We start from the raw sequence: 25,339 nt of genomic DNA, 5'->3' as shown, positions 1-25,339 counted from the left end.
GTGAAGGTGGTGGTGAGCTGGCTTCTTGAACTGCTGCAGTGAATGTTGAAGGTGGTGGATGGGGTGCCAATCAAGCAGGCTGCGCTGTCCTGGATGGTGTCGAGCTTCTTGAGTGTTGTTGGAGTTGCACCGATCCAGGCAAGTGGAGAGTATTCCATCACACTCCTGACTTGTGCCTTGTAGACGGTGGACAGGCATTCAGGAGACTGGAGGTGAGTTATTTGTCACAGAATTCCCAACCTCTGACCTGCTCTTTTATGTGTTTATGTGTTTTTTTGGCTACTCCAGTTTCTGGTCAATGGTAACCCCCAAGATACTGTTGGTGGGGAATTCAGCGATGGTAATGCCATTGAATGTCAAGGGAGATGGTTAGATTCTCTCTTGTTGGAGATGGTCATTGCCTGGCACTTGTGTGGTGTGAATGTTACTTGCCACTTCTCAGCCCAAGCCTGGATGTTGTCTAGGTCTTGCTGCATGTGGACATGGATTGTTTCAGTATCTGAGGAGTTGGGTTGATGGGGTTAATGGTGCTGTTGTGGTGTACATGGACTCCCAAAAGGCATTTGATAAAGTGTCACATAATAGGTTTGTCAGCAAAGTTCAAGAACATGGAATAAATGGGACAGTGGCAGCACGGATATGAAGTTGGCTGAGTGACGGGAAACAGAGTGTCGTGGTGAACAGTTGTTTTTTGGACCGGCGAAGAGATATGGCGGGGTTCCCCAGGGATCGATATGAGCACCACAGCTTTTCTTGATACATTAATGACCTAGATGTGGGTGTACAGGGCCCAATTTCAAAATTTGCAGATGAAGCAAAACTTGGAAGTATTGTGCACTAGAAGGAGGATAGTGAGAGACTTCCAAGAAGAGATTAACAAGTTAGTCGAATGGGCGGACATGTGATGAAACTCAATGCAGAGAAACGTGAATTGATACATTTTAGTAGGAAGAATGAGGAGAGGCAACATAAAATAAAGGATACAATTCTGAAAGGGGTGCAGGAACAGAGAGACCTGGAGGTATATGTTGCCAAATCATTAAAATTGGCAGGGCAGGTTGAGAAAGTGGTTAAAAAAGCATATGGGATCCTGGGCTTTATAAACAGAGGCATAGAGTACAAAAGCAAACAATTTATGGTGAACATTTATAAAACACTGGTTTGGCCTCTGCTGCAGTATTGTGTCCAATTCTGGGCAACACACTTTAAGAAGGATGTGAAGGCTTTAAGAGAGGGTGTAGGAAAGATTTACGAAAATGGTTCCAGGGATGAGGGACTTCAGTTACAAGGATGGATTGGAGAAGCTGGTGTTGTTCTCCTTAAAGAGAAAGCTGAGAGGAGACTTGATAGAGGTGTTCAAAAATCATGAGGGGTCCCTTCAGAGTAGATAGGGAGAAACTGTTGTCATTGGCAGAGGGTCAAAAACCAGAGGACACCCATTTGAGGTGATTGACAAAAGAAGCAATGGCAACATGAGGAAAAATGTTTTGTCGCAGCGAGTTGTTAGGATCTGGAATACACTGCCTGAGAGTGTGGTGGAGGCAGGTTCAATCCTGGATTTCTAAAGCAAATTGGATAAGCACAAACAGAGAAAAAATTTGCTGGACTATGAGAAAAGGTCAGGGGAGTGGGACTAGGTCATCTGCTCTTGCAGAGAGCTGGCTTGGATGTGATGGGCTGAATAGCCTCCTTCTGTGCTGTAACATTCTATGATTCTATGAGTTGCGAATGGTGCTGAACACTGTGCAATTATCAGCGAACATCCCCAGGGCCTAGGACACTACCATGAGGAACTCCTGTAGTGTGTCCTGGAACTGAGATGATTGACCTCCAACAATCTTCCTTTGTGCTTGGTATGACTCCAAAAAGTGCAGAATTTTCCCACTGATTCCCACTGACTCTAGTTTTGCTCGGGTACTTTGATGCCACATGTGGTCAAATGCTGCCTTGATGTCAAGGGCAGTCACTCTCACTTCACCTCTGAAATTCAGCTCTTTTGTCTATGTTGAGACCAAGGCTGTAATGAGGTCTGGAGCTGAGTGGCCCAGGCAGAAGCCAACTGCACGTCAGTGAGCAAGTTATTGCTGAGTAAGTGCTGCTACATAGCAATATCGATGACCCCTTCCATCATTTTGCTGATGATCGAGAGTAGACTGATCAGGTGGTAATTGGCAGGATCGGATTTGTCCCACTTTTTGTGGATGGGATATACCTGGGCAATTGTCCACATTGACGGGTAGATGCCAGTTTTGTAGCTGTACTGGAACAGCTTGGCTAGGGGCGTGGCTAGTTCTGGAGCACAAGTCTTCAACACATAGCTGGGATATTGTCAGGGCCCAGAGTCTTTGCTGTTTCCAGTGCCTTCAGCCGTTTCTTGATATTACGTGGAGTGAATCGGATTGACTGAAGACTGGCATCTGTGATGGTGGGAACCTCAGGAGGAGGCCAAGATGGATCATCCACTCGGCACTTCTAGCTCATGTTGGTCTAAATTTATAGGAATATAGGAATAGGTAGAGGCCATTCAGCCCCTTGAGCCTGTTCTGCCATTCAATTAGTTCCCAGCTGATCTGCATCCTAACTCCATTTCACCTCCTAGATTCCATAACCCTTAATCCCCTTACCCAACAAAAATATCCTGTTTATATGTGTGTGAGTGTGTGTGTGTGTGCTTGTCTTAGCTTGTGTGAGTATGAGTGCGTGTGAGAATGAGTGTGAGTTTGTGAGACTGTGTGAGTTTGTGAGTATGAATGTGTGAGTGTGTGCATGTGAGCGAGTGTGAGTGTGTGTGAGAGCATGTGTGTGGATGCATGTGTGTGAGTGTGAGAGGTTAGTGTGTGTGTGTGCGGGAGAGTGAATAATGATGCATGACAGAGTGTGTGTGACTTTGAGTGAGTGAATGTGCGTAAGTGTGTGTGTGTGAGTATGAGTGTGTCTAAGTGTGTGAGTGTGAATGAGAATATGTTTGTGTGAGGGTGTGATGTTATGAAGGTGTATGAATGTGAATGAGTGTGTGTGTGTGTGTGTGTGTGTGTATGTGTGATTGTAAGTGTGTGTGTGTCTATGTCAGTGTGTGGGAGTAAGCATGTGTGTATGTTTGTGTATATGTGTGTTTAACAGCATGCATAAGAGTGTGTGTGAGTGTACGGGCTGAATTTAGTCGTGCTGGTGGGGCTCCCAGTGCCGGACCGAGGAAGGTGAGGTGAACCCCACCTCAGACCTTCGGATTCAACAGCGCTCCGGGACTTAAGTGCCCAGCATCGAGAGTCCCGTCCCTTTAAGGACAGGGATCCCGCCTCCAAGATCTGCTGGCCAATCAGAGGGCCTGCAGCTCAGTAGTATTGGCAGTATCACCGGGAGTGGTGGCCCCTACCGGTACTACAGGAGGCCTGGACCCAGGCCCAGCGCTGAAGAGCAGGACCAAAGATAAGAGAGGCAGGGTTGCTGAGGCCAATCAGGCAGGCCCCAGCGATGGGGGGAGAGGAGGGTGGGTGATGAGGGTGATGGGGGTGGGGTGGGTGTTAATGGACGGTTAGCCTTTGCCGCTGGAGGTCCTCTGTGGGCCACAGATTGCCCATGGAGGAGGACCCAGATTCAAGCCCGCTGAGAGGCCGCCTTGTTTTACTGGGCGACCTCTTTGTGTAGCAGAAGCCACCCCCACCCCCCATTTCTGCTGGTTTAATTCCAGCAGCAGCAGGAAGAGGCCCCTAAGTAGCTAGTGATCGGCCTCAAATGACCTCTGCGCAGGGAGGCCGACTTTGGCTTTTCCCGCCCCCGACTTTATCGCGATGCGACAGAAAGGCGACGAGCCTTCTGTTGTAACTCTATGGGCTTCCCCCCCACCCCACCCCTAGCCTCCTAGCCCGTCTCCAGGGGGGGGGACCATTAAATTCTGCCCTATCTGTGTGAGTGTATGAGTGTGAGTGAGTGTATGCGTTAGTGTGCAAGTTGTTGTCATTGGACGCTCCAAGGTTTACACAGAAAGCTGATTGTTGCTTTGTTCTGTGTGGTCTGCCTCATGCCAAAATGAAACATTACACAGTTACTCAACAAAACACATTGAGTTGTCAATCAATTGCTTCTGGCTAATGACAGAAATAAACTTCAGCATTATGTGCAGTTGCTCTCATTTCAGTCTTCATTCCAAAGTATTACTGTACAAAAATTGTGTCACATCTGCTCCATACTGGGGTCACACAGGGTCAGGCAAAACTCAGGATTTCATTTGGACAAATTTGTGTGTGGAATTTATTTTTTTTCTGTTGAAAATTGTACGGTGATAGAATTTTTTGGAAGATATAAGCATTACTTTTCCTGCTCCAGTAGTGGTTATGTTACTAGACCGGCAATGCAAAAACCTAGCACTAGTTAATCCAGAGAATATGATTCGAAATCTCACTGTGGCAGTTTGAGAATTTGAATTCAGTTTAAAAGTCTGTAAAATCCGTTATCAGTAGAAGTGACCATGGAGCTGTCGGATTTGTCAAAGCCCAATAGGTTCAGTAACGTCCTTTAAGGAAGGAAACCTGCCATTCTTAACTGGTCTGGGCCTATATGGTTGATTCTTAAGTAGCTTCTGAAGAGGCCTAGTAGTATTGAAACACATTCACCACACAGACTGCAGCAGTTCGTGGAAAAGGCCCATCACCATCATCTCAGTGAAATACAGCTTGGCCTTGCCAGGAGAGGCCACATCTTGAAAATGAATGTTACAAAAAGCTTTGCCTTTAGCAGTGGAGGAAATACTGCTGGTTTCAGAGCAAGAGGGGAGCTGCCTGATGAGACATTGAGTGGGGCAAAAATATCACTTTTGACGCAATTTTCTTCTTTGTCAAGATCTTTGATTACCAGGACCAACTGGTTCATCTCATTCCACTTTCGTTGCATGCATTGGTAGTCTGCTGCTTATCAAATTTTGCTGATATCTCTTTTGCTTTGCTTAGAAAAAACCATGGAAGTTCAAGGCAACAGTTGATTAGAGATACAGCACTGAAACAGGCCCTTCGGCCCACCGAGTCTGTGCCGAACATCAACCACCCATTTATACTACTCCTACACTAATCCCATATTCCTACCAAACATCCCTTCCTGTCCCTATATTTCCCTACCACCTACCTACACTAGTGACAATTTATAATGGCCAATTTACCTATCAACCTGCAAGTCTTTTGGCTTGTGGGAGGAAACCGGAGCACCCGGAGAAAACCCACGCAGACACAGGGAGAACTTGCAAACTCCACACAGGCAGTACCTGGAATCGAACCCGGGTCCCTGGAGCTGTGAGGCTGCGGTGCTAACCACTGCGCCACTGTGCCGCCCCTGTGCCTTTACAATCTCTTGTAGATCTATCCCAGTTTTCCAGGTTTTGGCACACTCCCATGACTGCCTCACTAGTGAATCAGAGGTAACAATGGCAGTTCTCCTCAGGCATGTCCAGGTGGGTGAACCTTTGCCTCTACACATAGATCTTTCACGTCCACCCGAGAGGGCAGACGGGGCCTTGGTTTAACGTCTTAAATTAAAAGAATTAAAAGCATTTGAATTCATATAGCACCTTTCATAGCCTCAGGACTTCCCAAAGTGCTTCACAACCAATGAAGTAATTCAGCTACTGTTAGATTGAAATAAAGTTAACACTTACTGGAATTGGTGCTGTCATCTTTTGTTCCATCGACAGCTCCATCGGGGTTCATTTGCAAGTAGAAGCCTTGCCTGCAATATAACCTGGTCACTATACCCTTGAGCTGGGAATCTGAAAAACAGTCGAAGGTTCAGGTTGAGATTTGCTCTCACTGCACCAGTCTGACATTTGCATTTCCACAATAACCCTTCAATTCTTCTCAAAGCTAAGGTCACGGAATTAGTGATCGTTAATGCTGAGTTTGAGATTTCTTTTGTACTCAACATTTGTTCTACTGCCAATTACACTGAGACACTCAATGCTATTCTCACGCCTACTCATCACCAATAAGGATGTCAAGGCTTAGAGATGGTGCAGAGCAAATTTACCAGAATGATGCAGGGAATGAGGGAATTCAGTTATGTGGAGAGACTGGAGAAGCTGGGATTGTTCTCCTTAGAGCAGAGAAAGTTAGGGGGAAATTTAAGAGATGTGTTCACAATTATGAAGGGCTTTGATAGAGTAAGTAAGGAGAAGCTGTTTCCACGGCCGGAGGGTCAGTAACCAAAGGACACAGATTTAAGGTAATTGGCAAAAAAACCAAAGGGGAATTAAGGAGATTTTTTTTGCACAGTGAGTTGTTGTGATCTGGAATGCACTGCCTCAAAGGGCGGTGGAAGCAGATTCAACAGTAACTTTCAAAAGAGAATTGGATAAATACTTGAAAAGGAAAAATTTGCAGAGTTATGGGGAAAGTGCAGGGGAGTGGTACTATCTGCATAGCTCTTTCAAGGAGCCAGCACAGGCATGATGGGCTGAATGGCCTCTTTCGGTGCCATATGATTAATCCTAAGAAGAAAGGACATTGTTCCTCTTTTTGGGCTGGCTCCAGGATTAAAAGGACAATGTCCCATTACCCTATAATGCTCCTGGGCCAGACCACACAGGATGTCAGAAACATCTATACTGTAAGAATATCTATAGAGATATCGGTGCAACAAATAAACTGAACATGTAAAGCATGTTTATACATAATTCTTACGATATTCAATATATTTATGAATGCATTAGAAAAGGGGTTTAACCAAAAATCATTGCTAAAAGCTGTTCTCTAAATGTTTTAATCAACTACTTAATTGCAATTCAAGCAGCAACAACATTAAATATTACTTGTTCAAGAACTTATAATGAATTAACTCATCAGTCTTTCAAATTGCTTGTTATACAGTTTGACAACATTAAATAAATCCCATTGCACAGCATAAAGAGGGATTTTAATTAAAGTTTAAAATGAAGGGGAGCTGACAATCCATGGGTTGAGTGGATGTGACCTGGGGAAGTGTAGGGACCTTCCCCACTGCTTCCAAAAATTGCAAGGTCAGGGGGAAAACCCTTGATTTGCATCTACTGATGTGCCCATCTCCTTCCACAGACAATCTGTGGTACATCTGTTGTCGCTCTGGGGTAGTGCCAGAATATTTTCCCCCACGTCCTCTCCCCAACCCCAGGGAAAGACTGCCAGTTTCAAGGGGAAATTCTCTCTCTTAAAATAAAGAGGTGCCTTTGTTCAGGGACCCTTTGCTGCTGGTGTAATCCTCATCTTTCTCCATCTCTGCATCAACAATTTAGCTTGGAATGGAAGGAGCTTCTGTCCCACAAGGCCAGACAGAAGCACCGGCTTTATCCCTGTCCATATCAAATTTGAGATGTTTCCATCACACTCCCACTGGAGTTACGAGAGTGTGTTACATTGAATTACACGGAATTTACAGCACAGAAACAGACCATTCGGTCCAATTGGTCTATGCTGGTGTTTATGCTCCACCCACCTCCTCCCACCCTACTTCATCTCACTCTTTCAACATATCCTTCTATTCCTTTCTCCTTCATGTGCTTATCCAGCTTCCCCTTAAAATGCATCTATACTATTCACCTCAACCACTCCATGTAGTAGCGAGTTCTACATTCTCAATATTCCCTGGGTTTCTCCTGAATTCCCTTTCAGATTTATTAATGAGTATCTTATATTGATGCCCACAGTTTTGGATTTCCCCAAAAGTGGAAACATCTTCTCCTTGTCTACCCTGTCAATCCTCTTCATACTCTTAAAGTATGCTGGTCACCCCACAGCCTTCTCTTTTCTAGAGAAGAGAGCTCCAGCCTGTTCAATCTTTCCTGATAATTAAAACCTCTGAGATATGGTATCATCCTTGTAAATTTCTTTTTGCACCTTCTTCAGTGCCTCTATATCCTTGATGTAACATGGAGACCAGAACTGCTGACAGTTCTCCAAGCGTGGTCTAACCAAGGTTCGATACAAGTTTAACATTGCGTATCAGAAGGACTGTGGACTTCTGAACCCATAAACTCCTGTTCTTAACCAATCATTCCTGCAGCCAAACTATCAATTAGAATTAAGTGACCTGCCTTTGCACTCAGTGTACTCAAAATCCCCATTTTTACTTCTCTCCAATATTTCTTGTAATGACATTTAAGAAAAGGCATAAGAATGTCCATAACTCCTTTGGTTAAAAGGCAGATTTTTAATTAAAGCAAGTTCTGGTCCACAAGATGTTCCAATTAAAGTGAGTCACTGGATTTTAATATCACACATTTTATGTCTAAAGACACAGAGAAGAAGAGATCAAAATGAAAAGATTCAGAGGAACAAAGCAATTCCAATCAAAGGACAAATCATACAGTTCTTCAAATCTAGTTCCCAATACAAGTTTCACTTTTAGATGCTTTACAGCAATAGCGTGGCTTAGAATTTCCTTTCTAAAAGTTTTATTTGACCTTGTTCACATCTTTGTTACATTAAAAAATGTTTTTTTTTAGATTTTAAAACATTGGATTAAACTGAGGGATCTTATCTCCTCTCGTCTTGTCTCCAACTTTGGTGTTACGTTAGATGCAACATTGGTTCAGATTTTGCTATTTAACGGAGCTCACTGTTAATAATGTGTAAATTCTCCAGCAATTCGTAGCGAGGAAGAGATTCCCGGTGAGTTATGAATCAACACAAGTTACTGGACGCTTTGCTTTGCTCCGCCATTAGCCTGGTGAAAAAGGCAGTTCGTCCTCAACATCCCTGTGAGTTTCAAGAAATTGTTGCATTTGCACATTATTTACGCAGTAAACACCGCAGAAAGTTAGGGCTGGTACTGAAACTTTAACAGTATGATAATTGTTAATAACCGCCAATCTACCTCTCTGGCCCAGAAAGGGTACAATTAAAAACTGTGGAGTCTCAACTAGGGGTCACTGTTTAAAAATAAGGGATCTCCCATTTAAGACAGAGATGAGGAGAATTTTTTTCTCTCAGAGGGTCATGAATCTGTGGAACTGTCTTCCCTGGAGAGCAGTGGAGGCAGGGTCATTGAATGTTTTTAAGGCAGAGGCAGACAGATTCTTGACAAACAAGGGAATTAAAGAGTATCAGGGGTAGGCAGGAAAGTGGAGTTGTGTCCACGAATAGATCAGTCATGGTCTTATAGTACAGCGGAGCATGCTCGAGGGGCCGAATAGCCTACTCTTGCTGCTAGTTCATATGTTCATATTCCTTCCAGTTGTGAATTGTTGTTGGAGATTTTTAAAATGCCAAATTTTAAATCTTTAAGTTTTCTTCTGACTTTTCCTTGATGTCTCTTTCTCTCTCTCTCTCTCAATCCAACCTTTCTTTCCCTCTCTTTATTTCTCTTTCTTTCTCCACCTGATTTGACTCTAATTCACCCAATTTCCTTCTCTGTCATGCCTCTGTTTCTTTTTCAGTCCTTCAATTTCATTGGTTAAGGAGATAGACTGTTGGTCCCATCGTTCACTGAGGTCCCGGATACTCTGTTGCCCCTCTCCATGCTGTTATCAGCTCACACTCCCAGTTAGTTACAGGGCAAAAAAATGGGGCTAGCTAAAGGGGCATGCAGCATCATGTTCCACTCTAGTAGATTCTAGGCCCCTGCCATCTATTTGAAAAGCTGTCTGTTTATTTACTTATGCAACTTCAATTCTTTTTCTGGAGTTGAGTAGGGGAAGGTGAATAGTTGTCAATCACTGTCCCTCCCACTCAGTCTATCTACATTAAAACTCACAATCGTAGCATGTTATTATGAAACTTAACCTACTTTTAATTAAAAATGCTTACATGCTTTAAAAAAATCTACCCTTGACAAACAAATAGTCTGCAGCCAACATCACCACAGTAAATTTTGAGGCTCCTTTAACTCCAGATCACAAATGATTAAAGATTCACAATGTGCTTGTAGAAATGTGATTAATAAAATTACTTTACAAGTTGTGTTTTTAAATTATAATTGTAATTCTGGTTTTACTATATGAAGGAATTTGGTTGAGTAAATAAGAAGAAACTGTTTCCACCGACAGAGGAGTTGGTAACTGGAGGACACAGATTTAATATAATTGGCAAAAAACCAAGGGAGAGATGAGGAGAAATGTTTTTACACAGTGAGTTGTTGTGATCTGGAATGCGCTGCCTGAAAGGGCGGTGGAAGCAGATTCAATAGTAACTTTCAAAAGGGAAATGGATAAATACTTGAAAAGGTGAAATATGAAGGGCAATGGGAAAGATTTAGGGTGGGAGGGTAAGTGGGACTAATTGGATAACTCTTTCAAAGAGCCAGCACAGGCCGATGGGCTGAGTGGCCTCCTCTGTGCTGATTCTATGACATTAGAAATGTGCACTGAAAGTATACCACTAGATTCCTTAAATGTTGACCTTTGTTAACTGTATCTACTCAGAAATCTGGATCCATGGATGACTTCTCCAATCCCTAGAAGTGATTAAATGAACACGATAAATCGGAACTGTATAAATGAATTAGTATTCGTACCATTGAATGAAGAAAACTTTGCTTTCACTCACTGTCATATCTGTTTTACTTAAACATGTTCACACTACAATAATATCACTATAAATGTCAACTTTGATTAAAACGGCATGCTTTATTTCTTGTTTAATGATGACAAAGGTATATCTGTGACTCTTTGATAAGCCCAAATGGGCATAAGGTAGGATTTTGGGTTTAATGGACCATCCTTTAAAAATACCCTTGAAAAAAGTCTAAAAAATGAAATGATTTTCTTGAGGATAAAACACTCCTGAATGACGGATTGGCAATCCTTAAAGCACCAACTTGTGTTCTTGATGGGTATCATTTAAGAATCTTGACAAAATATGAATGCAATTTGATTCTGAAATATATGAAGCCCATCCTTGTAGTGATAGTCTTATTACTGAACCTTTTTAGCAACAGCACAGTTCTACTTTTAGTGATAATACTGATTGAAAGATGGTGAATCTAAGTCAAAGATGTCCAATGGAGGGGGCTTGACAGGATAGATGCTGAGAGGATGCTTAACCTCCTGGGGGAATCTAGAGCTAGAAGGCACAGTTTCAAAATAAGGAGTCTCCCTTTTAAGATGGTGATGAGGAGGAATTTCTTCTCTCAGAGGGTCGTTAATCTTTGACATTCTCTTCCCCAGAGAGCAGTGGAGACTGGGCCATTGAATATAATCAAGGCTAAGATAGATTTTTGATTTACAAGGGAGTCAAGGGTTATGAGGGGCAGGCAGAAAAGTGGAGTCAAGGCCACAATCAGATCAGCCATGATCTTATTGAATGGCGGAGCAGGCTTGAGGGGCCGAATGGCCTACTCCTGCTCCCATTTCTTATGTTCTTAAGTAAGTCACAAAATAAAAGATGTGCACCATCACACAATAGTTAACAGCAGTAAATCTGTTAGAATGCTTCAGATAGAACAACGAAGAGCTAAACTGAATGAAAAATTAACACTGTCATTGCCTATTGATAAAATAATTATACATCCATAAAGGTTGACAGCAGCTATATTTCTGTGCCATTATATTGTGTGGTAACAATTGCAAGTAAGGTAGCATTCACAATAACAATCTATGTTTCACGCTGCTTGTAAAGTCTCAAAATCTGAGTCACTAATTCCATAACATATTTGATATTCTATATCAAATTTTATCATCTGTTTTATCTCTTTTCAGTTCATAAATGATTGAGGAAAACAGCCTTTGCTGCAGGACGATAGGAAGGATCTCAAACAAGTTTGCATTTAAAAGAAAATTATGTTGACTGAAAGTTATTGACGGATATTGTCAACTGTATCCATCGGTTTGCAAAGGGATAAGATCAGAAGTCGCCAAAACATTATTTCTGTTAAAATATCACGATTTCCTCATCACTTGGAGGTAGATTTTTGTCTTTACTGGTTGAGTGTTAAGCATTGACTGGACAGAGCACAGATAGAACAATCTGGCAGGGAGGACCCTGCATCCCTTACAGAACCTTCCAGATTTTGATAGAATCATACAGCACAGAAGGAGACCATTTGGCCCATCGTGCCTGTGCTGGCTCTTTGAAAGATGAATCCAATAGTCCCACTCCCCCGTGACCTTTCTCCATAGCCCTGTATTTTTTTTCCCCTGCAAGTATTTATCCAATTCCCCTTTTGAAAGTTACTATTGAATCTGCTTCCACCGCCCTTTCAGACAGCGCGTTCCAGATCACAACAACTCACTGCATTAAAAAAATTCTTCTCACCTCCCCTCTGGTTCTTTTGTCAATTACCTTATATCTGTGTCCTCTGGTTACTGACCATCCTTCCAATGGATGTAGTTTCTCCTTATTTAATCTCTCAGAACCTTTAACAATTCTAGCTTATCCAGTCTCTGCACATTACTGAAGTCCTTCATCCTTGACCTTATTCTTATTAAGAATACTATTCTTTCCTTCTATTCATTTGAGAGGCAGGAAAATGAAGTGGCATACAAAATTTCACCCAGGTCTTTAAAGTACTGTCATAAGAAATACAATATTTTTGTAAAGTTACTACATGGACTGAATGGAAGGTTCGAGTGACAATTTCAGTCTGACTAGTTTTGCTCACATCTCGATATTTCTCAGGTAATTAACATTGCAATGGGAGACAGCAATAAGCCCAGCAGTTGTACGCAATCTTTTTTTTTAAATGGTGGATTAACAGTGATTGATGACATTTTAAGCAAAGCATGTGACACGAGACTTGGCGAAAAAATGGAATCAGTTTTCATTTAGCAAGAGCTTAGCTAGATAAAGAGCATACAGCATAACTTCTGCCACCGGCTCACAGACAGACAGGGAGTAAAATGAATCAAACAATTCTTGCAGAAATGTTACTTATTGTCCAAAATCAAAACTCCAGGAACTGTTGTCAGAAACCACCACACATCTATCCGTCAAATAAACATCACTAACCATTACAACCATCTGATTAAGCTAATATACAACAGATCTAAATCAGAATGCCACACGTGAGGGGCTGAATTTTATTCGCGCAGTGGCGCCCTTTAAACTCAGCGGGGGGCGCCCACATTCAGCAGCCGCTGAGCAGACCCCGCGATATTTCCCGCAGGGGCTCATTTAAAGAGTGGGGTCGGAGCGCCCGCCCCCGGTGACATGCAGGCAGCTGCCATGTCCCTGGCAATGGCTTCCTGTGCCACCGTGCAGGTGCGGCACCATTTTTAAAGGGCTTTAAGCCCTTACAAATAATTATAATTTTTAAAGGGAAAATATAATCGATTTTTATTAAATATAAATGATGGAGGCCCTTCCCCACCACCACCCCCCCCAATGGCCATTTCATTGCCTGAAATGACCATCCATTGATTTTTCAAATACCCGAACTTTCCCCCACAACCTTCAGTCTTTTGCTCTTCAACCCCTTCCCACCATCCCCACATCCAATAAAAATTGATTTCCCCGCGCCTCCACCCCTCCCACCCTGAAAATTTTATTACTCCCCCCTCCCCACCAGGTTCTCGCCTCGGAACTCCATGTGCAGAATTTTACCGGCCCCCGCGCCGCGACCTGCAGCATCGAGGGGCTAGTAAAATTCAGCCCGAGATTTTCATTAACGTCCATGATGATATCCCGTCAAGTTCATTTAAAATTCACTGAGCAGTGAGAAGCCCACAGAAAAAAGCCACAAAGCCTGAAGTTACAACAACATCTTGCATTTATATAAGGCCTTTAAAGTAGTAACATGACCCAAAATGTTTCACAGGAGTGCCATCAAGCAAAATTTGACCCCGAGACACTTAAGCAGCTATTAGGACAGGCGACCAGAAGCTTGGTCAAACAGGTAGGTTTTAGGAGCATCTTAAAGGAGGAGAGAGGTAGAGAGACAGAGAGGTTTTGGAGAGAATTCCAGAGCTTAGGACCCAGGCAGCTGAAGGCATGGCCGCTAATGCTGGAGCGACGGAAATTGAGGATGCATGAGGAGCACGGAGATCTCGGAGGGTTGTGGGGCAATTACAGAGATAGGGAGGGGTGAGGCCCTGGAGAGATTTGAACACAAGAATGAGAATTTTAAAATCAAGGTATTCCTGGAGAGTGTGTCAGCATAGTTCAGCGAGCACAGGGGTGATGGATGAAAGCGACTTGCTGTGTGTTAGGATACGGGCAGCAGAGTTTTGGATGAGTTCAAGCTTACAGAGAATGCAAGGTGGTATACTAGAATAATTTATATACGAACACTTAATATGCTCATCTCACTTTCCTCTCTACTATTTTAGTATAGGCACAAACTGTTTAAAACAATAACAGAGCAGGAAATTTTCAATAAACATGTTAAATGTTTGCGCAATAGTATCCCATTGCATAATTTCAGGGACAAGGCTAGCTGGAAGATTCAGAGCTTCAAATATAACAACTAGAAAGAAAAAACTTGCATTTATATAGCATCTTTCACATTTTCAGGTTGTCCCAAGGTGCTTCACAGCCAAGGAAATAATTTTAAAGTGTATTAATTGTTGGAATGTAAGCAAATGCAGCAGCCAATCTGCGCACAGCAAGCTCCCACTTTGGGCTATGAGATAACTGACCAGATGATACAAAGGGCAGGATTTTCCCTGCGGATTTCTGAACTCCTCCATCAGGCTCAAATGAGGGTCAGAAGCCCACACTGTGGGGGGCACAGTCACCCAATATGAATTTCCCCAGAAAGGCCAATTAATGACCAGAGGGCGAGCTCACTGTCCAAATAAGGGCGGCGGTCGGGCTCTCGAAGCTGAAGGGCTAATCAGTGGCTTTCTAGCTTGAAAGCAGCAGCAGGATGCCATGGGTAGGTAGGTGAGGGAGAGGACGCTTCAACATGGAGACACCCTCCCTCCAACTTTTTTAAAGTTAAAATAAAAAATGGCCTTTGCAGCCTGACCACCACTGTGGGGGATGAGGGGCTGGGGGTGTAGCCCCTCTACAAGGTGGCCTGTGGCTGCCCCTGCAACTTTTAGCCTGCCTGGAGCACAGGCCCATAAAATCTGCCACTGGGAAGCGACCTCCAGGCAGCTAAACTGTCCCCCGCTGCCTGCGGGAAGCTGGAAATTCCCAGTTGGCTTTCATTAACAGGCCTTAATAGTCTTTAACTGGGACAATTGGCTACCCATCACTTGTGGACGGATAGGTATGCCACCTACCTCTGGGAAAATGAGCCGGGAGTGCGATGGAGCCGGGGAACCGGCACACAGGCCAGCGGCACGAAATTCCATGCCCATCCGCTTCTGTTTCTGGCCCCTGCAGGAGCTAAACATCCAGTCCCAAATTTGGGGTTTAACCAGATAGTCATACACTTCTAAACAAACCCTTTACATCCATACAATGTTTCAGAGAATCTGAACTTTCTTTTATAAAGATGTGTTTAATAGAGCAAGTTTTGCAGAATTGTATTTTACTAAGTGTTAAATCAGTTTCAACCAGGGGAAAAGTGCCAAGTATGGAAATGCTATTTGCTTCAGTACTCTGACACAACACTCATAATTCACAGCTGGAGCCAAGTCTTCAACAAATTGTTATTACTAAAAATTGCTTTCTATCAACTCTTATTTTTTAAGAGGGGAGGAGAAAAACTAAATCACTTTAAAATCTGTTGGCACCTTGGCAAGTTTTTCCAAAAAAAACAATGCCAGATGTGATTTTTTTTTGCTCCTATTAATCTCGTCAGAACATTAACTTTGTATTAATTGAACAATTAGGCAGATTAATGTTAATGCCAAACAAATCTGGCTATTTCTCCCTTCAACATTTGGGCTGCAGAGAGTGATGCCACTATCCCCAGCCAGAATGCAGGTGATTGGCTAATTCGCCCGTCAATCATTCCTGGAGCCCGCACTGCTGTAAGTGACTGGGATTGATTTTAGCTCATCATTTGCATCATGTAACTATCCTCCACTCACTGCATTTTGCTGCAGAAATAATCCTGCTTTTATCAGGAGACTTCGCTGTAGTTTTGGTCATGAGTTCTATTTGCTGTAGTTTGTAGAGACTCTTTTTAAATAGACGCTGTGGACTGTTCGCTGTATATTTTACACATCCTTTGCTATTGTTGTCTGATTATTGTATCCTTCCTTCAGTACAGTCAATCAATTACTTTAATTGCAGTAGCTGCTGTGCAGTATCAGCTTTGAACTTGTAACTTTCAATCAATAGTTGGGAACTTTTAAATTCTCTGATTACTGACCCAGTGGAAATTCCCTCATGACTGCTTATGGCAAAAGGAAACCTTATTTCTGAGGAAGCAGCTAGAAAAAAGGAAATAACTTGCAATTCTATTGCAACTTTCACGACTTCAGGAAGTCCCAAAACACTTCACAGCCAATTATAATACTTTTGAAGTGTAGTCTCTGTTGTGATGTAGGAAACACAGCAGCCAATTTGTGCACAGCAAGCTCCCATAAACAGCGCATTGATAATGACCCAATAATCTGCTTTATAGGTGTTGGTTGGGTGATAAATATTGGTCCAGGACACCGGGGGAGAATTCCTCTGTTCTTCTTTGAAATAGTGCTGTGGCCCTGTCTGCCTTCTCAAGTGGATGAAAAAGATCCCATCACACTATTCAAGATTTGGGCTCTGAACCAACAAATGGTTTATTTACAATATAAAACAGTGAATCATACACTTCACTGCCCTCCTTGATATATGCATGCTAGGAAAATACTTGCAAGAGTCCTGCTAAACTGCTTAACACTGCATCTTGAACTAGTCCTTCTACCAGAGAGTCAATGCGACTTCAGAAACGGTCGTGATGCAGTTGACATGCTGTTTGTTCCATGTCAGCTCCTGGAGAAATGCCAAGAACAGAGTTGCAACTTGTACTCAACATTTGTTGATTTGACTAAAGCCTTCGAACAGTTAATCACGAGGGTCTATGGAAGATCATGGCAAAATTTGGCTGTCCAGAAAAATTCATCATTATGGTTCAGCAATTCAACGACAGTGCTGATGTCCTGGATGGTGAAGAGTCTTCTAACGCCTTCGTATTCACAAATGGAGTGAAGCAGGGCTGTGTGTTGGATCTTACCCTCTTCAGTATGATGTTCTCTGCGATGCTTTCTGAAGCATTCTGTGTTAGCGAAAGTGGCATCCACATTAGATATTGCACAGATGGCAAAGTCTTCAATTTGAAGAGATTACAAACCAAAACAAAAGTGCATGAAGCTGTGGTTTGTGACTTTCTTTTTGATGATGAATGTGCCCTAAATGCCTGTTCAGAACAACAAATGCAACATAGCATGGGCTGCTTCTCATCTGCATGTGAGAACTTCAGTCTCACCATCAGCACCAAAAGACGGAAGCCATGTATGAACCCACCCCACAAAAGCAGTTTGTGAAACCAACTATTATAGGCAAAGGTCAAAGGATTGAAGCAGTCGACAAATTTACCTACCTCGGCAGCACCCTCTCCAGAGCAGTTCACATTGACAATGAAGTCAACGCCAGAATAGCTAAGGCCAGTGTTGCCTTTCACAAGCTATGAAAAACTGCCTGGGAGCGAAGAGGAATTAGTCTCTCGACAAAACGAAGGTATACAGAGCAGCTGTCCTGCCCACACTCTTGTATGTTTGTGAGACGTGAACAGTTTATTCCAGGCGTGCAAACAAGCTACATCACTTTCACATGACCTCCTTCTGGAGATTACTCAGGATCAGATGGCAAGACAGATTCCTAATGCTGAGATTCTCTCCCTGATTGACATGCCGAGCATCCACACTCTGCTGAAGAGAGCTCAGATAAGATGGACAGGACGTGTTGCCAGGAAGCCTGATGAGCGATTTCCATAAAAGCTCTTCTATAGCGAGCTAACTGAAGGGAAACGTTCACATGGATGCCAGAAAAAATCACTTCAAGGACACCCTGAAGGTCACATTGAACAGTTTCAACATCGCCCCTGAGACATGGGAGAACCTTGTACAGGATCGCTCAATATGGCGCAGTCTCATTAGCAAAGGCACTGCCTCCTATGAACAGAATAGAGTTGCACTGGCCAATAGGAAACTTGAACTTCGCAAGCCCAGAGCCGCAAGCACCTCTTCCGCACCAATACACGTGTATCCAACATACAACAGATCTTTTTGTGCTCATATTGGACTGATTAGTCATCCTCAAACACATCGCACCTGAAACTTAACTCAATGAATTCTGGTTGATGTCATGGTCATCTTCGACTATGAAGTACAAATGAAGAAAGAATTATATTCAATAATCAAGAGGCTACTCACTTGCTTTCTATCAATAGAGTTGAAAACAGAAGATCAATCCCCAGGTTTTGAACTTGGTACAGATTCAGCCTTCCATGCTGTGCAACACAATCTTAAACACAAAACCCTGCAGTTGACTGGAAAGCTGAAAGTGACTCTCAAATTATGCAAATTGAGCCCAGCATTAACCTCTCATTGTAGATCCCAGCCACGAAAACTATCACTCAGAGAGGACACAGACAATTAAGCATCCTTCTCAAAGGCTGCAGACACAACTGTCAATCAAGCTCTCCGTCCTAGGCTGGGCTTGATTCATGGATTTGTGCCAAGGTGGTTTGGGACTTCCAATGTAGAATTGAGCAAGCAGCCCTTTTGAAAAGGATTGAGATATTAATCTTTTACAATGAAAAGAAATCCATGTCTTTCTATTGTTATTTAAAGTTAAGAAAGTATAAGTGTTTACAACTAATAGGTGGACCTAGCTGTTTTCCAAAACATATTTTATACAGTGAGTTGCTGCAATCTACAATGCGCTGCCTGAAAGGGTGGTGGAAGCAGATTGAATAGTAACTTTCAAAAGGGAATTGGATAAATACCTGAAGGGGAAAAATCTGCAGGACTATGGGGCAAGAACATACAAACATAAGGAACATGAGCAGTAGGCCATTCAGTCCCTCGAGCCTGCTCTGTCATTCAGTAAGACCATGGCTGAACATCTGCATCAACTCCATTTTTCTGCACTATCCCTATATCCCTTGATTCCCTTAGTGCCCTAAATAACTAATCTCAGCCACGTACACAATCATTGACTGAGCATCCACAGCTCTCTGAGGTAAAGAATTCTAAAGATTCACAACCCTCTAACTGAAGCACCTCCTCAGCTAGGTGCTAAATGGCCAACCCCTTACGCCTTATCCTGAGACAATGCCCTCTAGTTCTAGACTCTCCAGCCAGAGGGAAACAGCCTCTCAGCATCTACCCTGTCAAGCCCCTTAAGAAATGTATATGTTTCAATGAGATCACCTCTCATTCTTCTAAGCTTCATGGAATACCGGCCCATTCTACTCAATCTCTCCTCATAGCACAGCCCTCCCATCTTAGCAATCAATCTAACAAACCTTTGTAGCACCTTCTCTGAGGTAAGTAAATATCCTTCCTTAGGTGAGGAGACCAAATGTGTGCACAGGTCCCTGGTTGTGGTCTCAACAAAGAGCAGTGGGAGTTGGACAACCAGAGCTAGCACAGGAATGATGGGCTGAATGGCCTCCTGCTCCACCACTCTATGGTTGAAATTTCCTCTTTATGTGTGCCTGACAAATATGGTAATGACAGTAATAAATTCTTGCAATAAGGCGCGACACTCAAAGTGGCCACAATTCAACAAAATGTCAGAGAAAGAGATTTACTTTTAAAATGTTGTATTAAAGGTTAGATTTTTGCTACTAAAATCAGATTGATCAATGTTTATTGAGACAGGAAAAGGAAGGTGATAGGGGTTCAGACAGACTTACTAATTTATAAATATTCTTTCATGGGATGTGGCCATCACTGGCTAGGCCAGCATTTATTGCCCATCCTAATTGCCCTTGAGAAGGTGGTGGTGAGCTGCCTTCTTGAACTACTGCAGTCCATGTGGTGTAGGTACACCCACAGTACTGTTAGGAAGGGAGTTCCAGGATTTTGATCCAGCTACAGTGAAGGAACGGCGATATAGTTCCAAGTCAGGATGGTGTGTGGCTTGGAGGGGAACTTGCAGATGGTGGTGTTCCCATGCATCTGTTGTCCTTGTCCTTCTAGGTGGTAGAGGTCGCGGGTTTGGAAGGTGCTGTCTAAGGAGCCTTGGTGAGTTGCTGTAGTGCATCTTGTAGATGGTACACACTGCTACCACTGTGCATTGGTGGTGGATGGGTTGCCAATCAAGTGGGCTGCTTTGTCCCGGATGGTGTCGAGCTACTTGAGTGTTGTTGGAGCTGTACCCATCCAGGCAAGTGGAGAGTATTCCATCACACTCCCGACTTCTGCTTTGTAGATGGTGGACAGGCTTTGGGGAGTCAGGAGGTGAGTTACTCATTGCAGAATTCCCAGCCTCTGACCTGCTCTTGTAGCCACAGTATTTATGTGGCTGGTCCAGTTCAGTTTCTGGTCAATGGTAACCCCGAGGATGTTGATAGTGCGGGATTCAGCGACAGTAATGCTATGGAATGTCAAGGGGCGATTATTGGATTCTCTCTTGTTGGAGATGGTCATTGCTTGGCACTTGTGTGATGCAAATGTTTTTTGCCACTTATCAGCTCAAGCCTGAATGGGCTGCTTCAGTATCTGAGGGGTTGCAAATGCTACTAAACATTGTGCAATCATCAGCGAACATCCCCACTTCTGACCTTATGATGGAGGGAAGGTCATTGATGAAGCAGCGGAAGATGGTTAGGCCAAGGACACTATCCTGAGGAACTTATGCAGTGATGTCCTGGGACTGAGATGATTGACCTCCAACAACCACAACCATCTTCCTTTGCGCTAGGTATGCCTCCAACCAGCGGACAGTTTTCCCCCCGATTCCCATTGACTCCAGTTTTGCTCGGGCTCCTTGATGCCATACTCAGTCAAATGCTGCCTTGATGTCAAGAACAGCCACTCTCACCTCACCTCTTGAGTTCAATGTTTGGAGCAAGGCTGTAATGAGGTCAGGAGCTGAGTCACCCTGGTGCAACCCTAAGTGAGCATTAGTGAACAGGTTACTGCTGTGTAAGGGATGCTTGATAGCACTATCGATGACCCCTTCTATCACTTTGCTGATGATCGAGAGTAGACTGAGGGGGTGGTAATTGGCCAGGTTGGATTTGTCCTGCCCTTTTTGTGTACAGGTCATACCTGGGCAATTTTCTGCATTGCCGGGTAGATGCCAGTGTTGTAGCTGTACAGGAACAGCTTGGCTCAGGGAGCTGCCAGTTCTGGAGCACAAGTCTTCAGTACTATTGCTGGAATGTTGTCAGAGCCCATAGCCTTTGCAACATCCAATGCCTCCAGCCATGTCTTGATAGCAAGAGGAATCAGCAGCAGTTAATACCATCAGAAAGAACATAGGCATAGAATAAGATACGATTCATGCAGAAATATTGAAATTCATGTATTCATGTGTTGTACTGATATACACAGGATTTTAGATTCAATGGTAGCTTTCAAAAGGGAATTGGATAAATGCTTGAAGGAGAAAGAAATTGCAGAGATAGGGGGAAAGAGCAGGGGGGTGAAACTAACTGGATTGTTCTTCGAAAGAGCCAGCACAGACTCGATGGGCTGAATGGCCTCTTTCTGTGCTGTACACTTCTATGACTTTAAAAATTGAGGTTTGGTGGACATCACTTTTCGAGAAAGATGTACTGACTTCTGTTCAATTGTTGTGTATTTGGTCTATAACTTTGGACTTTCCAAATTTCTTGCATAAAATTTCCTCTTTTTTATTTTTCTTACAACCCAACACCTTGGAAATTATATTCGTTAAGTCTTTGACTGAAGCATTTACTGTCATTCCGCCCACACTGTGTCATGCTATGAGTGCTCCAGCCCTCTTTCCTTGCTTTGCAAAAAAAAAAATTAAATCTTGCAAACAGGAAGCTGAATGGTGTGAATTAAATTAACACTTGTCATAAAACATCAAACATTTTGCAGCTACAGTTTAATTTGATTTTTTAAATAATATTCTGGTGCCACAAAATAATAAATGAATGAAGGTGGATGAAGAGAGCAGGAAGTATTCTGGACTGTGAGTAATCTTTTCCATTGAATATTTCTTTAATGCACCAGAACCCAATTAACAAAATTTAACCCAATACGACAAGAATGTTTAAATTAAGTTTGGAATTGTATTATCCATTCCCATCACCTCAATATTTACAAGTGCAATCTACCTTACTGTTTGAGAACAGCAAAGCTATAAAAAACACACAAATTATGTAACATGGAGGTGTCAAAGACAAGGATTAATTTTAGATGATAAATAGACATGAACTGTCAGGACTTGTCTCGAGCATCAACATGAAACTATATCTCTGAAGATTTTACTTTCATCCAACTCCCGAGACTTGAACACATAACCCAGGCTGAGACTCCCAGTGCAGTACTGAGGGAGTGCTGCACTGTCGGAGGGTCAGTACTGAGGGATTGCTGCACTGTCAGAGGGTCAGTACTGAGGGAGTGCTGCACTGTCAGAGGGTCAGTACTGAGGGAGTGCTGCACTGTCAGAGGGTCAGTACTGAGGGAGTGCTGCACTGTCAGAGGGTCAGTACTGAGGGAGTGCTGCAGTGTCAGAGGGTCAGTACTGAGGGAGTGCTGCACTGTCAGAGGGTCAGTACTGAGGGAGTGCTGCACTGTCAGAGGGTCAGTACTAAGGGAGTACTGATGAAAGGACATCAAGCTGAAACATTGGTTGGAATTTTAAAGGGCCTGTGGTGATGGGCTGGAGTGTTGGGGGGCAGACAAAATGGGGTGGCACAGGCAGCAGGCACTGTGGCAGATAGGAAGTCCACTGAGAGACCAATGGAGCCAGTTGTGGCCCATTAAGGACCACTTAAGGGCCGCCCCCTTGCCTTCGCTGCCATTTAGCCAACATCAGAGAGGCCTGCTACCATGTGGAGACACTGCCTGGTAAAACCTGGCATCTCCTTTGATTGGCTGGCAACTCTCGGAGGCAGGCAGCCATCCTTGGGATGGGAGCCCCAATGGTGGGCAGTTAATTGCCTGCCTGGCGTTGAATGTGGCCAGGGGTCCAACAAATAGCCAAAGCAAGGTCACCTACCCCCAATTCCTGGCCCGTCACCCGGGAACCCCGCCACCAGAATAAAATCCAGCTGTTAACCCTGTTTCTCTCTCCACAGATGCCATCAGACCTTTCCAGCATTTTCAATTTTTATTTCAGATTTCCAGCATCTACAATATTTTGCATTTGTAGTATTTGCTGCACTGTTGGAGTTGCCGTCTTTCAAATGAAACGTTAAACTGAGGCCCCGACTGCCCTCTCAGGTAAATGCAAAAGATCCTATGGCACTGTTTCGAAGAAGAGGAGGGAAGTTCTCCCCAGTGTCCAAGGTAATATTTATCCCTCAGCCAACATCATGAAGCAGATGATCTGTTCATTATCATGTTGCTGCTTATGGGAGCTTGCTGTGTGCAAATTGGCTGCCATGTTTCCAAATTGCAACATTGACTCCAATTCAAAATCCCTTCATTGGCTATAAAGCACTTTGGGTCATCCTGAGGTCGTGAAAGGCGCTACATAAATGCACCAACAAATGCACCAAAGCACAGTCCACATCTTAAGCACTATCAAACATGCTTTAATGAACAATGTTTTATTCATTAAAAGAGGAAGCCGTTTTCTCTTTGATGGTAAAGTTATTTTCTTCAGTAGAAGCATGAAAATCACAACGTAAGACGTAAGAACTCATTTTATTTAGCCTTGAGGTATCTTTTTAACTCTGGATAATTTGATATACGAAAGTAATAGCGGAGATCTAAAACAATCAAATCCATTCATGATTGCATATGCAAAGTCCAAAATCCTCTTTGAAAAACACTCTGGCACATTATGTTTTCATTTGAAACAGAGAAATTGTGCTCAATCAATGACAGACAAGCAGAACAATTATTTTAGCAGATTTACTGAACAGCAAACAGTCCAAGCTAAGGCACTTAGAAATACTGGTAAACAGAAGAATGTGAGGTCTAGATCATAATACAAGAGTTTTAAAGTACAGTCATTTCTCTTTTTCATTTCAATGTTATCATAAAGAAATGTATTTTCTTCGTATCAGTTATTAGGGAAGGAAATCTGCCATCCTTACCCGGTCTGGCCAATATGTGACTCCAGATCCACACCAGCGTGGTTGACTCTTAACTGCCCTCTGAAATGGTCTAGTGACCCACTCAGTTATATCAAAAACCATTGTTTGGGGCTACTAGTGACAGGCAAAAAAATCCTGGCCTTGCCAGCGATGCCCACATCCCGATGAATGAATTTTTAAGAATCGCATCAGTGCACGCAATCATCGTTTTTTTTTGAGAAGCAAAACGATCTTCAAACATTGGTTGTTTCTGACCAACAGATCTAACCTCCAGCCTAAAACTGGAAACCAGGAGCAGACTTTAAATCTGGGGTAGTTTTTGGTGGTTGAGTTTTTAATCCAACCATTATAAAAATTGCTCTTGGTAGGATCTTCCTGTGTGCAAATTGCCTGCCACGTTTCCTACATTACAACAGTGACTACACTTCAAAAAGTAGTTAATTGGCTGTAAAGCACTTTGAGACATCCTGAGGTTGTGAAAGGTGTTATATAAATGCATGTCTTTCTTTCAATTACATGGTATGACCCTCTTGTCATTAAAAAAACAGCGAAACATTTGAATTTACCATGAACAATCCCACAAGAGACCTGCTGGTTCAAAATAACAATTTATAATGGTCTATAGAGACTGAAGTGTGTTGATACTGCAAAGGCAAAAAAAGGCACAGAATATTCATGACTGCAAATTAAGTCCAATTGTCTGATTTTATCATGTTAGCTTTTTGACTTTGAAAGGCTGGATTCTAACAGTGATTTCACAGTCTTAAAATATGTTTGCTGAGATTTTACGGGCCCCCAAAGCGGGGTCGGAGCCGGGGGCTCACGGAGTATCATGATGGGTGGCGGGAGGGAGCGACGGGGCAGAGGGCTTGCCGCCTCCCAGTCGCCCAGCGATCTTCCTGAGGGCAGGATAGGCCAATGTTGGCCTTCCCACCCAGAGGCAAACTGAAGCCCTTAAGTGGCCAACTAAGGGCCTCTTCCCATTGCTGCTGGGATCTAACCAGCAGCGTGGGGGGGGCCTCCACTGCATGGGGAGGTTGCTTTGTAAAATGAGGCACCCTCCCTGTGGGCTTGGGGAGGGGCCCTCCTTCATTGGCAATATGTGGCCCACGGAGGACCCCCACCGGGAACCAATTCGTCCCCATCCCCAGGACTCCCCTCTGCCCCACCCCCCCAGACCGCAAGATCAACCCCCCTCGTCGGAGCCTTCCAGACTGGCCCTGGCGACCCTGTTTCACCTACCTCTTCTCCAGGGTTCCAGCGCTGGGCCTGGGTCCGAGGCCTCTGCAGTACCGGCACTGGCTACTGCTCCTGGTGGCAC

The 25,339-nt window shown here is 43.5% G+C and overlaps 1 protein-coding gene across 2 annotated transcripts in view; it reads right to left on the bottom strand.

Moving 5' to 3' along the window:
- The window catches only part of fgf14 (fibroblast growth factor 14), a 159,323-nt gene that overhangs the window by 110,582 nt on the left and 23,402 nt on the right, over positions 1-25,339 (bottom strand). For both annotated transcript variants that reach the window (XM_068032926.1, XM_068032927.1), the window contains exon 2: positions 5,642-5,752. In XM_068032926.1, the coding sequence (XP_067889027.1) occupies positions 5,642-5,752 (111 nt within the window). The remainder of the gene's footprint in view (positions 1-5,641; positions 5,753-25,339) is intronic.

This window comes from Heterodontus francisci, chromosome 6 (assembly GCF_036365525.1).
Source record: "Heterodontus francisci isolate sHetFra1 chromosome 6, sHetFra1.hap1, whole genome shotgun sequence".
Classification (NCBI taxonomy): domain Eukaryota; kingdom Metazoa; phylum Chordata; class Chondrichthyes; order Heterodontiformes; family Heterodontidae; genus Heterodontus; species Heterodontus francisci.
This window is presented reverse-complemented; position numbering and strand designations above follow the sequence as displayed.